We start from the raw sequence: 13,367 nt of genomic DNA, 5'->3' as shown, positions 1-13,367 counted from the left end.
GTTCTAAGATCAAAAAATTTGAGAACTTCTGGATTAGAATATTGAGATGAGAGTAGAAAAGAGCAAAGAAAAATTAAAAGAGTAATATTATACATACACTACATGCTCTTACGATAATTTTATCACTTCTCAATTGTCATTAAAGTCAGAAAATTCTGCCTAAGGACACAAAAGCACTTAAGTAATAAGTAGTATAAAATAAACAATAGTCAAACAGACAATGAAGATATTTGTATCTCATCTGCATCAGGTCTTACTGCATGAAACATTATTTTAGTGATCTTAAACTAAATCACTAAAATTTAAAAAAAGAAAAAAGCATATATTCACATAATTTTTCCTTTAAATTCATGGTATCTAAAAATAGTAAGGAATATTTTTAAAGGTTCATAATGAAATTATATGTAAAATAAGAATTACAAAATTAGTAAAAAAGTTCCACCATTTTTTCCAGATTAGGATTTCTAAACTTCACAAGAACATTAAAAAATGAAACGTTTATTTCATTATGTTAGAGTTAAAAATTATTTAAAATAATAAGATTGTAAAAGTATAATGAAGGAATATTACCTGACTGAAATAAACAAACTCTTTTTTTCAAATAACTCTTTAGAAATTCAGTTTCCAAATAAAATTTACTCAGTTACCCCACAAATTTACCACTTAATGGAAAGATCTGCCAAATTTTGAGCCAAGACAACTTCTAACTTACTTCTCAATTGGAAGGACATGAGGTCCAGAGATGGAATAACGATACAAAAAAGTCAGAAACTTCCTGAATGCATCAAAAAAAGGCCAGTGAGAAAGAAGACAGATGCATTTGCTAGTGTGAATTGTTTTGGAACTATCAGACTTCCCATCTGCTGATGATGTTAAACCCAAAAGAAGTCTCTGTTTTTCTGTGAGATTCTCCTCAGAGTATGGTTCATAAAACTGAATAGCAGCACCATAGACCTACAAAATAAGTAATATGTTTACTAAATACATTGTGTATCATTAATCCAAATCACATCATCAGTTAAATATTTAATGGATGTTTGCTATGAGCCAGGCGAGATGCCAGGTATTAGGAACACAATAGTGAATAAACCTTCTTGAAAAAAAGATGTTTTAATTAAATTCATTCACTCTATAAAGAATAAAAGCAATTGTACCAATATTCTCTACAAGAAATTGTTGAAAATAATTTAGTAGAAAATGGGACAAAAATTTACATAAGGAAATACAAACTCCAACTTTGGGCAAGTCATTGCATTTCTCCAGACTTTAATTTCTCAATCCATGAAATGAGGATGTTAGGCTTGATGATTTTCAAGGTCCCTTCCAACTATAACAGTCTATGATTCTAAATCACATTATATATTTAATAATTTTTGTATTACTTTCAAAGCTTATCACAGAAGATGAATCAATGAAGGATCATCATTTGATGATGAAAAAAACTTTCACAATAGTCACAAGAAAAGCATTTGGGTGAATGGGACAGAATGAAAATTCTCTTTTCCTATGCCTCTGAATATAGTTATATTAATCAAGTGGAAGAGGTATGCATAATGGATTCAATTTAATCGGTTATTTTTTTCTACTGTTCCTTGTATTATATAAAACTGAAAACTTTAAGATGTACAAGAAATTTGCATATTTTTGTTAAAACACATTACCTTTTCAGCTGAGGCTCCAGTTAACACAAATGTAGAAAATACAGGGAGAGGGTATTTGCTATTTGGTGGCCAACATTCAATGGTTGCACCCATTGGTAAACAAAATAGAGGAACAGATTCTGGTAGTGAGAATGACTCATAATCTTCTTGAGGATATCTACAAATTAGACCTATAAGGACAACAATAACTATTAAGTCATCACTCTTTAATTCAGGTGCTTATAATTTCAATGATGGTAAAATGCTTTATTATGTCACATAGTTGAAAGGCCAAAACATTGCACATATGTTCATCAAATAACTGAATGCTTCAGTAGGATTCATATAGATCTTTATCCTTAAACATTGTAAATATTAACATTTATCAAGCTTCATCCACAAAGGTTAGGTTAAAGCTAACAAGAAAAAAATAATCCTATAGAAACACATATACTCCTAAAAATTCAGTTTGTGGTCACACTACCTTAAAGCATACTAATTTTTAAAAATTTGGCCGGGCGCGGTGGCTCACGCCTGTAATCCTAGCACTCTGGGAGGCCGAGGTGGGCGGATCGTTTGAGCTCAGGAGTTCGAGACCAGCCTGAGCAAGAGCGAGACCCCATCTCTACTAAAAATAGAAAGAAACTATATGGACAGCTAAAAATATATATAGAAAAAATTAGCCGGGCATGGTGGTGCATGCCTGTAGTCCCAGCTACTCGGGAGGCTGAGACAGGAGGATCGCTCGAGCTCAGGAGTTTGAGGTTGCTGTGAGCTAGGCTGATGCCACGGCACTCACTCTAGCCTGGGCAACAGAGTGAGACTCTGTCTCAAAAAAAAAAAAAAAAAAAAAAAAAAAATTTTTCAATATGATTATTTGCATGTACCTACTTCATCAGCTCTCAATAACTTTCCCTCAGGGGGCTTTTACACATTCAAATTCATATCCCATAGGAGTATACCTGTAACTTCTAGCACAAATACAACATTACTCATAAAAATAGAAGAATCACATTTTTACAATGTCTTCAGATAGTATCAACTCAAGCCTGTCTTCTAAATAACCCTGGATTATATGAAGATAGAGTTTCAGTGGCCTTTGATTTCTTGTTAGGTAAACTAGTCTGGAAAATGGTCCAGGCATCTTCTATTGAACACATCCTAGGAACAGAGCCTTGTATTACATTTTGTGGGAGCAGGAACAGAAAATAGGTTCCCTGACCATGTTTTCCTCAAAGTCAAGTGGAACTCATCACCAGACATGACCACAAAGACAAACTGATAAACTAGGGGAATAAGAGTGGTTGGTTCTGCCACTAATATCTATCTCTATGACTTTGGACAAATCACATACCTATAGGGCTATGGTTTTCTCATCTATAAAGTAAGATGAACAGATAAATTAAGGTCCAAGGCAGTTCTAAAATTCTCTGATTATATGCTAGCGACCCAGCAGGTCCCATGAGGATCTACAGTTAACTGTGTACTATTCTCTGAGGTCATGATGCAATAGTAAAGTCATAAAGTAAGCATAGAAATACTGATGAGGCTGGGCGCGGTGGCTCACACCTGTAATCCTAGCACTCTGGGAGGCCAAGGCGGGTGGATTGTTTGAGCTCAGGAGTTCGAGACCAACCTGAGCAAAAACAAGACCCCGTCTCTACTAAAATAGAAAGAAATTAGCTGGACAACTAAAAATATATATAGAAAAAACTAGCCGGGCATGGTCGCGCATGCCTGTAGCCCCAGCAACTAGGGAGGCTGAGGCAGAAGGATCGCTTGAGCCCAGGAGTTTGAGGTTGCTGTGAGCTAGGCTGATGCCATGGCACTCTAGCCTGAGCGAAGAGAGTCTCTGTCTAAAAAAAAAAAAAGAAAAAGAAAGAAAGAAAGAAATACTGATGAATGTGGGTCCTACAAAAAATTTTATTTTTGTACACCAAAGGTAGAACAAAAAGTTGAGTCTAAGATCCTAATTTTAAAAATGTATTTTTTTAAAAGGCTGAATCTGTTCTTTTGCAAATGAGATCAGTATGTTTGATGTTTTGACATCTCTGGAAGTTGAACATTTCAACTATGCATAATAAAATCACAAATTAGTTTATAATATTTTTCATTAATATGAAACAATTACATATGAGCTATACATTTGACTAAATTTGACATAAATATTAAAGACATACTAATTTAAAAGGAAAATAAATATATCTTTCCATATTTCTACTGATTTAAAAATTTAAAGAAAATAAGATCTATTCATGAGTTATTTATTTAAACCTAAGGCTTAAAAAAAGACCCATCTTACTTTAAAACTACTCTTCCACTAAACATCCAATAAACATAAGGATAAAGACAAAACTGAGAATCAAAAGACATGGATTGTAATCCCAATCCTGATACTAACACATCATGGGCAGGTTTTGTTTTTATCTTTAACCTTTATATATAAAATATTTCATAAAAAATTATACTTACCAGCTTTGTAAGATATAGTGTTAGTCTTTGCCACTGATTTTTTATAACATAAGTACACTGCTGATCCCCACTAAATTAAAAAAAAAAAGAGAAACATCATTTAATTTTAAAAGGTAGTAACATGATAAAATGGAATCTCTTTGCACTCTCCAGTATGTATTACCTAAGATATAGTAACATTTCTCTCTGCTGGCTATTTTCAGTTGGTTATTTTGTCAGCATTTTATTGGAGTAACTGTCTACTTTCCTTTCAGAAGTAAAATTTAACATTTTTTCCATTTCATTTTTAATATTACCTACCTCAGGAAATGGACCCACCATTTATTCAATCCCAAAAATCTGTCTCAAAACTTTGGTGTCACTCTTGACTTTTCTTTGTCTCGTACACCAGCAGTCCCCAACCTTTTTGGCACCAGGGACTGGTTTTCTGGAAGACAATTTTTCCACAGATGGGGCGTGGTGGGGGTGGGGGGTTGTGCGGCAGAGCTCTGGGGACCACAGTACACCATATCCAATCCATGTGCAGATTCTGTCAGTTCTACTTCGAAATCTACCTTGAGTCTGATCACTTTGTACCGCCTTTACCACTACTACTCTTGACCAAGGAATCCCCATTTATCACTTGGACCACTGCTGTAGCCTCCTAATCAATATCTCAGCTTCCTGTCTTGTTCCTCAGCAGTCTATTCTCTATAGCCACAGTGAGCCTACTAAGATGTAAATCAGATCATGTCACTCTTAAATGGTTTCCTGTCAGATAAAGAACAAAACCCAAACTCCTTACTCTAAGCCTCAGAATCCTATATAATCTGATTTCTGTAGCCTATGATCAGATCTCCAACCTCACTGGCCTCCCTGCCTTTCCTCAAACATATCAAACACATGTCTAGGACAGGGCCTTTACATTTTGTCTCCTGTGCTCATTCTCTCATTTCATTTACCTCTTTGCTCAAATGTCCCCTCCCAAAGAAGGCCTTACTAACTGTCCTGATACCCTCGGCCGGGAGTGGTGGCTCACACCTACAATGCCAGCACATTGAGAGGCCAAGGCGTGAGGATCTCTTGAGGCCAGGAGTTTGAGACCAGCCTGGGCAACACAGTGAAGCTCTGTCTCTACAAAAAGCAAGAAAAATTAACCAGGCATGGTGGTGCATGCCTGTAGTCCCAGCTACTCAAGAGGCTGAGATGGGAGGATCACTTAAACCCAGGAGTTTGAGGTTACAATGAGCTGTGATTGCACCACTGCACTCTGGCCTGGGTGACAGAGTGAGACCATTTCAAAAAAAAAAAAAAAAACAAGAAAAAGAAAAAAAGAACCAACCAAGGAAATAGTCTCAAATTTGCCAAGAATTAGCTGTGTGTATTAAAGCAAGCCACTTAATCTACCTGGACTAAATATTCTTAACTGCAAATTTTTACAGTTTTAGATCACATGGCCACTCTAAGTTCTCATCCAGCTCTAAAATATTATGATCCTATTCCAATATCAAATTAAAGTCCAAATCATTTAAGGATTATGGTCCAAGATTTAAAAATGAAATAATTCTCGAAAACTCCATAAACTTAATGTGGGTTGGAGAGGTGGGGGAGATTTTTTGATACTAAAGCTGTAAACCTAGTACAAAAATCATGTATAAACTTTGAAGATTCAATACACATTTCCTCATGTCCATTAAATTGTTGCTGTTGTCTCTCCCGGTTTAGAAACCTAGTAGATGGCTTTCATTCAAGCTGCCTAATCTTCCAAAACAAAAGCTACATAACTATATTGCTGGGCATCATCAACACATCAATAATGTAATTCCAATCACTTTCTGATTCCTTTTTTTTTGAGTCAGGGTCTCACTCTGTTAAACTGGGCTAGAGTGCAGTAGTGTCATCATAGCTCTCCGCAACCTCAAACTCCTGGGCTCAAGTGATCTTCCTGCCTCAGCCTCCTGAGTAGCTGAAACTACAGGTACACTACCATATCTGGCTAATTTTTTAAAAATTTTTTGCAGAGACAGGGTCTCGCTATGTTGCCCAGGCTGGTCTCAAATTCCTAGCCTCAAGTGATCCTCCCACCTCAGCCTCCCAAAGTGCTGAGATTGATTATATGGGTGAGCCACCAAGACTGGCCTAATAGGTTTTTTATTCCTGTAATGTTTCTTAAAAAATATTTAAGAGGAACTTAAAGACTAGACACAAATAGAATTAAAAAAGCTCTTCCTCAGACATTAAATACATAAAAAGGGACTGTTTAAGCAGAGTTAACCAAAGAAGTAATTAATAATAGCTAACATTTATATGACACTTGCTATGTACCATACACTGTCCTAAATTTTTTACGAACATTAACTCATTTAATCTTCACAAAAAGCCTGTGAAATAAAGTACTATTTTATCCCCATTTCATGAATAAGAAAACAGAGGCACAAAGAATCAGAGAATTGTCCAGGATACACATCTGGGATTCAAACCCAGGCAGTTTAGCTGGAGTGCATGCTGTTCACACTGTGTTACAATGGCTCTTTATTCTCTTTAGTGGAGAATAAAGCTCTCTGACAATACTGGTATCTATGTTTCAGAGTAAAGAAAAATAGAAACTCATGTCTCTGGTTTTAGTTTCAATGCCGTAAGTCTACCTAGAACATCTTGATTAATTAATGAGACCTAGAAATGGTTCTAATGACAATGTCAATTACTTTAAATCTGAAACCAACACATCCACAGAATAAATGGAACCTCACCAATGGGAAAATGTCAAGTATCTGTAAGCCTGCATAGTCTTGCTAAAACACTAAACCAAATCTAAAACGATGTGGTAAGCTAGACTCCATACCGTAAAAGAGTTCAAAAACCCTTCTTTGCCATCACTATCACTACCATATAAGGCCTTTAAAACTATTGGCTACGTTGATCTTTCCTTCACCATGACGTGGTGTCGCCATAACAGTGTGTCCAACTGTCACACGTTATCACCAAATCAAAATAATGTGCAAGGATGGCACAAAAGAATAGGGCACTTTTTAATATGAATGGCTATTGTCAAAAATGGTCATCTAATTAGAGGTCATATAGTTGCAGATAACTCTTTAGTATACAATTTAGATACTATCAACATCTATTTTTTGAATTGTCTATTTAAACATTTTAAAGAAATAGTGCTACACTTCAAAATTGCAAATTTTTCTTACATAAAATGTCTCAATGTGATTTCACATTAACCATCAAAGGGACTGATTTCACATTAACCATCAAAGGGACTGACTGATGCTTATAGATAACAAGCTAACACCTACATAGTGCTTGCTTGTATGTACGGAGTCACAGTCCTAAATTGACTTAATTGTCTCAATAACTTATAAGGTAGATGACATTATCATCCTCATTTTACAATCATGAAACTGAGGCACAGAGAGGTTAAGTTAGTTGCCCCAGGCCACACAGCCAGTAAGTGTCAGAGACAGGATTTATACCTAGACACTCTAGAACCAGAGTCTGCTCTGAACCACTGGGCTACACTGACTTTAACTACTATACAATACAAATCTATTTTGCTATCTTACTAAGGGGGTTAAAAACATATTTAGGGTCCTAAAATTTGCATTGTATCCAGCCACATATCAATAGTTCTTCCTCCTTTTGCTTCATCTAGACCTTCAGTATCACATGTTGCCAGATTAACAGAAGATAAATAACAGTTTTAAATGTCGACTTCCCATGAAAACTTAATAAGTGATGAAATGTTTATAAAATCTTTAATCTTAGCAAAGTGTTAATTTACATAATTATAAAAGGACAATATACATAGCTGCACTAATATCATTAAGAAATTAAATTTAAAAATTTGTGATTAAAACCCAACTGCTAACAAAGTTATGAAAAAAATCAACATTTGAATACTTTATTTGTAGGAATATAAATTTTTTAAAACTTTATGGATAAAAAAATCTTAGAAGTAAACATATGCTTTGATCCAGAAATCCCAGGAGAAACTATAAGGAAATAATTAAACAATGCAGCACAGTGTTCAGGAGTTTGGTTCTGGAGTTTTACAGCCTGAATGTGAATCTTGCACAACTACTTATAGAAGGCATGATGATAGTGGGAAAGTAACCACCTCTTTAACTCTCAAATTTCCTTCTCTGTAAACTGGGCAGGGGGGAAATATCTATTTAGGGTAGTTGTGAGGACTGAGTTAATGAATATGAAATATTTAGAATAGTGTATAGAACATAAAAGCTCAATAAATATAACTTGTTTTATGGCAGATTTAGTTATAAATATGTTCATAACAGCTTGCTTGTAATACAAAAAAAAAAAAAAATCAGAATCCAAAGGTCTTACAATAGAAGACAGAATAAATAAATTGTGGCACTACATTTAATGCAGTAATACTCAGCCATTCAAAACTGATATATACATATATTAAAAGATGATCAACCTCCACTGTAATCAAAGAAATGCAAGTTAAAATTAGAACAATTTCTTGATCATAACACAGTCAATAATTAAAAAGTCAATAATTCATTTTTGGCTGAATTGAATGTTGGTGCACGGAGTTGATCAAAGCAGCATTAGCAATTGGAAAAACTGGAAATAACATATACTCCTCATTCTGCATTTGTACTTTCTGGAATATTACGCAATCATTAAAAGAATTAAGTATAGAGTTATACGAACTGATAAAGACGGATAGTAAAAAAAGGCTTATATCAGAATATACAGAAATGTCCAACTTTTGAAAGATAAAGAATTTATTATTTATACATCACATATGTGAACAGAAAAAGGTCTGGAAGGACACAAGTCAAATTGTTCACTGTTACCACTACCAAAAGATGGAAGCAGGAACAAGAACCTTCACTTTCTACTCCATAGGTCTACAATTTGTACCCCACTCCAGTTTTGTTTTGTTTTGTTTTGTTTTTTTGAGTACATATTCCTTTTTAAAATTTAAAACAGCAATAAAAGAACAAAAACAAAGAAGACAATTATAGACTATACATGGCCTTAGGACTACTAGAAGGACTTTGGCTTTTACTAAGAGTGAGATGGGAAGCCACTAAAGGTTTTAAGCAGAGGAGTGATATGATCTGATTTATGTTTTCAAAGGATCACTCTTGCCTATGTGAAGAAAAGGCTGTAGAAAGCAGACGCGGAAGCACTGATCAGTTCGATGGCAAACTATGGCCTGCACTTGGCCAGAAGCCTATTTTTGTATACTGAAACTAAGACTGGTTTTTATATTTTTAAATGTTTTTTTAAAATAGATTAATATGAGACAGAGACTGTATATGGCCTGCAAAACCTAATTTTTTATCTAGCTCCTTAAAGAAAAAGTTTGCTTTATCTCTGAATTAGGAAACTATTGCAAATAATCGCATTTAGAGATAATTATCACTTGAAGCAGGGTTCTAACTAACAATAGACGGGTTGAGAAGTGTTCAAGTTCAAGATAGGTTTTGAAATTAGAGTTAACAGAGCTTACAGAAGAACTAAATGAGAAGTAGAAGAGAAAGGAGAGAAAGATTAGGATTACTCCAAGGTTTTTAAGTCTGGGTAACTAGAAGAATTCCCATTTACGAGACAAGGAAGACTACGGGAATAAGCAGGTTTGGAGAAGCTCATCAGCAGTTCAGTTTTAGACATGTTAAATTTGAGATGCTCTCTTAGGTAAGATATCCAAGAAGAGATGATAAATGAAAGCAGTCTACGCTAGACAAATAAATTTAGAAGTCATTCACACATGGCCTGTGTTTAAATAATTAGATCACCAAAGGAGCCAGTTTAGATAGTGAAGATAAATGCTCTGAGGACTGAACTCTGAGGCATTCCATTGTGTAGAGGTCAGGGAGATGAAAAGAAATCAGCAAAGGCAGAAAGGGAATGACTGGTGGGGCAGGAGGAAAAGCAAAAGAGTATCTAAGAAGAGAATGATGCATTCTTTCTACTTGGCACTGTTTCAAGAAGGAAGAAGTAATCATCTATGTCAAAACCTGCTAAAAAATTAAGGTGAATTGGTGGATTTAACAACAAAAGAAATCTTGGTGAAATGATGAGACAAAAAGCTGACTGGAAAGAGCAAAGTGAAGAATGGGGCAGAACACACTCAACTCTTTTGAGAATTTTTATTGTGAAGAACAATGAAATGTGGCAACGGAAGGAGGGAAATATGAGGTCAAGAAGTTTTATAAAGCTAGGTGATCTTGCAACATACTTTGCATGCTGGAGGAAATAATCCAATAGGGAGGGGAAAACTGATGATTCACAAAAAGCAGGAGGATTGCTAAAGCCATGTCTTCAAATAGTGTATGGTATGGGATCTAGTACACAAGTGGAGGGAAAGCCACGGTTAGTGCATTGCTTTTGTAGCAAGAGGGGAAAAGTTATTTTTTTAGTTAAAAAAAGAAATAAAGTTCTTTTTACAGCTTCTTTTGAAACTACAACTAAAGTACTTTCCAAAAAACAAAATATCTAACGTCTTTAGAAACATATTTTTCCATTCTGTAACTAATGTCACTTGGTTAAATAAAAAAGATTTAAAATTATGCTCTTTTCATCAGTGGTTCATTTTATAAGTTCAAAAGAGTCACTTACCATAGTGGTCCCCAACCTTTTTGGCACCAGGGACTGGTTTCATGGAAGACAATTTTTCCACGGGGGGTGGGCTGGGGGAATGCTTTGGGGATGATTCAAGCGCATTACATTTATCCTGCAGTCAAACCTCTCTGCTAATGATACTATGTATGCAGCTGCCCCCCAGTGCTAGCATCACCACCTCAGCTCCACCTCAGATCATCAGGCATTAGAGTCTCATAAGGAGCGCACAACCTAGATCCCTCGCATGCAGTTTACAGCAGGGCTTGTGCTCCTATGAGAATCTAATGCTGCTGCTGATCTGACAGGAGGCAGAGCTCAGCCAGTGATGCCAGTGATGGGAGCGGCTGTAAATACAGATGAAGCTTTGCTGGCTTGCCCACCACTCACCATCTGCTGTGTAGCCCGGTTCCTAACAGGCCATAGACCAATACTGGTCTATGGGCTAGGGGTTGGGGACCACAGTCTTACCATATTGTTGTTGATGTTCTTGTCAACTTTGCAGAATGTGTGTGGTGGAGTTTCTCCTTTACTAGGTATAATGATGCATATGTCTGTGACAGCCAACGTATTCTGAGTCATGTTTTCAGAGGCTCTGCGGTAAGTGATATAAATTCTTTGTGATGAGGTACTGCCACTAATATTTGCAGGGCGCCCATAGGGAGTACTCTGAATAATTTCACAACCCTGTTTCAATCTTTCTTTCCAGTCATATAAAACCCTAAAAAATAAAAATTATAAAAATAAATACTCAAATACACAAAGCACCATCAAATATGAAAGGTAATATTCTCAAGCATTATGAATTGATCCTTAAATGTAGCAGAAGGGTAAAAATATTCCAATTTTATTGCAAGTTTGAATTGCAAAGTCTTGTATAAAATTAAAGGATAACTCTTTTCCCTACCAAAAAAATAATGTAGTGGGAAATTCAGATAAACCTTTGTGTTAACATAAACCAGAAAATGGCAACAATTAAATGCAAAGGCACTTGTTTTAGCATTCCATTTAATAGAATTATTAATTAATTTGTTTTTTGTCTCTAAAACTAAGCATCTTCTTTAGAAAAAGCAAACTGCATTCTTGCCAAAGTTAAAATTTTACAAAAGGTAAAATTGCTTTTACCTTGCTCAGACAATACAGAACCTGCTAGCACACTTTTATCACCAATACTTTCTTCAGCTTTAACAGATAGTTTTAGGCTAAGACACTATAACCTCAAATCTATCTTTAATCAAAAGTCTGGGTGAGACACTAGGCTTTTTTTCTTTTCTTTTTTCCTTTTTTTTTTTGCCTTCATTGTGGTAAAGTCATAGGCTTTTAATAAAGGGCAGGCCTGGCATCCATTCATTAAATTTTCTAAATACTATACTTAAAGCACTTGGGAATACCAAGAAAATGTCATGCTTAAATAATACTAGTTCATTCCCTCATAGAATTCACTGATTTTTATTTTAATACTAAGTCCTTAGCATTAGTCAAAAGTAAATTTTAAAGCTCTACTATACTAAATGTGTTTCTGCATTTGCTATAAAAATGGTAAGAGGTAGTGTCTTCATTACCAGTCAATATTCCCTTATATAGGCTGGGCGTGGTGCCTCATGCCTGTAATCCTAGCACTCTGGGAGGCCAAGGCAGGAGGATTGCTTGAGCTCAAAAGCTTGAGACCAGCCTGAGCAAAAGCGAGAACCTGTCTCTACTAAAAGTAGAAAAATTAGCCGGGCATCTTGGTGTGTGCCTGTAGTCCCACCTACTTAGGAGGCTGAGGCAGGAGGATCGCTTGAGCCCAGGAGTTTGAGGTTGCTGTGAGCTATGATGATGCCATGGCACTCTACTCAGGGCAACGGAGTGGAACTCTGTCTCAAAAAAAAAAAAAAAAAAAAAACCCAAAAAAAAAAACCTCAAACTTTAAAAACAATATTCCCTTATACAAATAAAATTTAGTGCCAGGAATTGGTTAAATTATTTCTATTACAAGTTTTAATTTCTCTTTCTGTCCTGGCTATCAGCAAATTTTAAAAAAAATTTCCCTCAACATTTTATTTTGAAAATTTAGAGCTAAATTTGATAATTAATCACAGCAACTGTGTTAACCCTAATGTTAGCTTGCATGCTTATTACTCTTCCTCCTTTTGATTTATTTTGTTTTTTTTTTTAAACTTAATAAAAAACGGCACCTAAGCACAGAGAAGTTAGACACATCTGAATTCAAATTCCTACCACCTGTTACTAGCTGCATTACCTTAGGCAGTTACTTACCAGCACTACTCAGCTATAAAACCTAAATATTTTGGCTTCGAAAGATCCCATAAAGAAAGTGAAAAGACAACCCACAGAATGGAAGAAAATACTATAGCTGATAAGGGACTATATCTAGAATACATAAGAACTCTTGTAGCTCAACAACAAAAAGAAAACCCAATTTAAAAATAGGTAAAGAATCTGAATAGACATTCCTCCACTGATATATAAACTTGCCAAAAAACACATGGAAAGATGCTCAACAACATCAGCCATCAGGTGAATGCAAACCAAGACCACAGATATCATTTCACACCCCCTAGGACAGCTATAATCAAAATGACAATATGAAACGCAGGCTAGGATGTGGAGTAATTGGAATCCTCATTCACCGCTGGTGGGAATACAATATGGTACAGCTGCTTTGGAAAA

The 13,367-nt window shown here is 35.4% G+C and overlaps 1 protein-coding gene across 1 annotated transcript in view; it reads right to left on the bottom strand.

Annotated features, from left to right (window-relative positions):
* The window catches only part of DENND4A (DENN domain containing 4A), a 109,850-nt gene that overhangs the window by 69,509 nt on the left and 26,974 nt on the right, over nucleotides 1–13,367 (bottom strand). The window contains exons 5-8 of the mRNA XM_069482664.1: nucleotides 11,166–11,415; nucleotides 4,113–4,182; nucleotides 1,662–1,831; nucleotides 713–954 (exon numbers count right to left, since the gene is read on the bottom strand). Of these exons, the coding sequence (XP_069338765.1) occupies nucleotides 713–954; nucleotides 1,662–1,831; nucleotides 4,113–4,182; nucleotides 11,166–11,415 (732 nt within the window). The remainder of the gene's footprint in view (nucleotides 1–712; nucleotides 955–1,661; nucleotides 1,832–4,112; nucleotides 4,183–11,165; nucleotides 11,416–13,367) is intronic.

The sequence above is a fragment of the Eulemur rufifrons genome, chromosome 2 (genome assembly GCF_041146395.1).
Source record: "Eulemur rufifrons isolate Redbay chromosome 2, OSU_ERuf_1, whole genome shotgun sequence".
Classification (NCBI taxonomy): domain Eukaryota; kingdom Metazoa; phylum Chordata; class Mammalia; order Primates; family Lemuridae; genus Eulemur; species Eulemur rufifrons.
The sequence above is the reverse complement of the archived record's forward strand: the minus strand, read 5'-3'. Positions and strand labels throughout refer to the sequence as shown.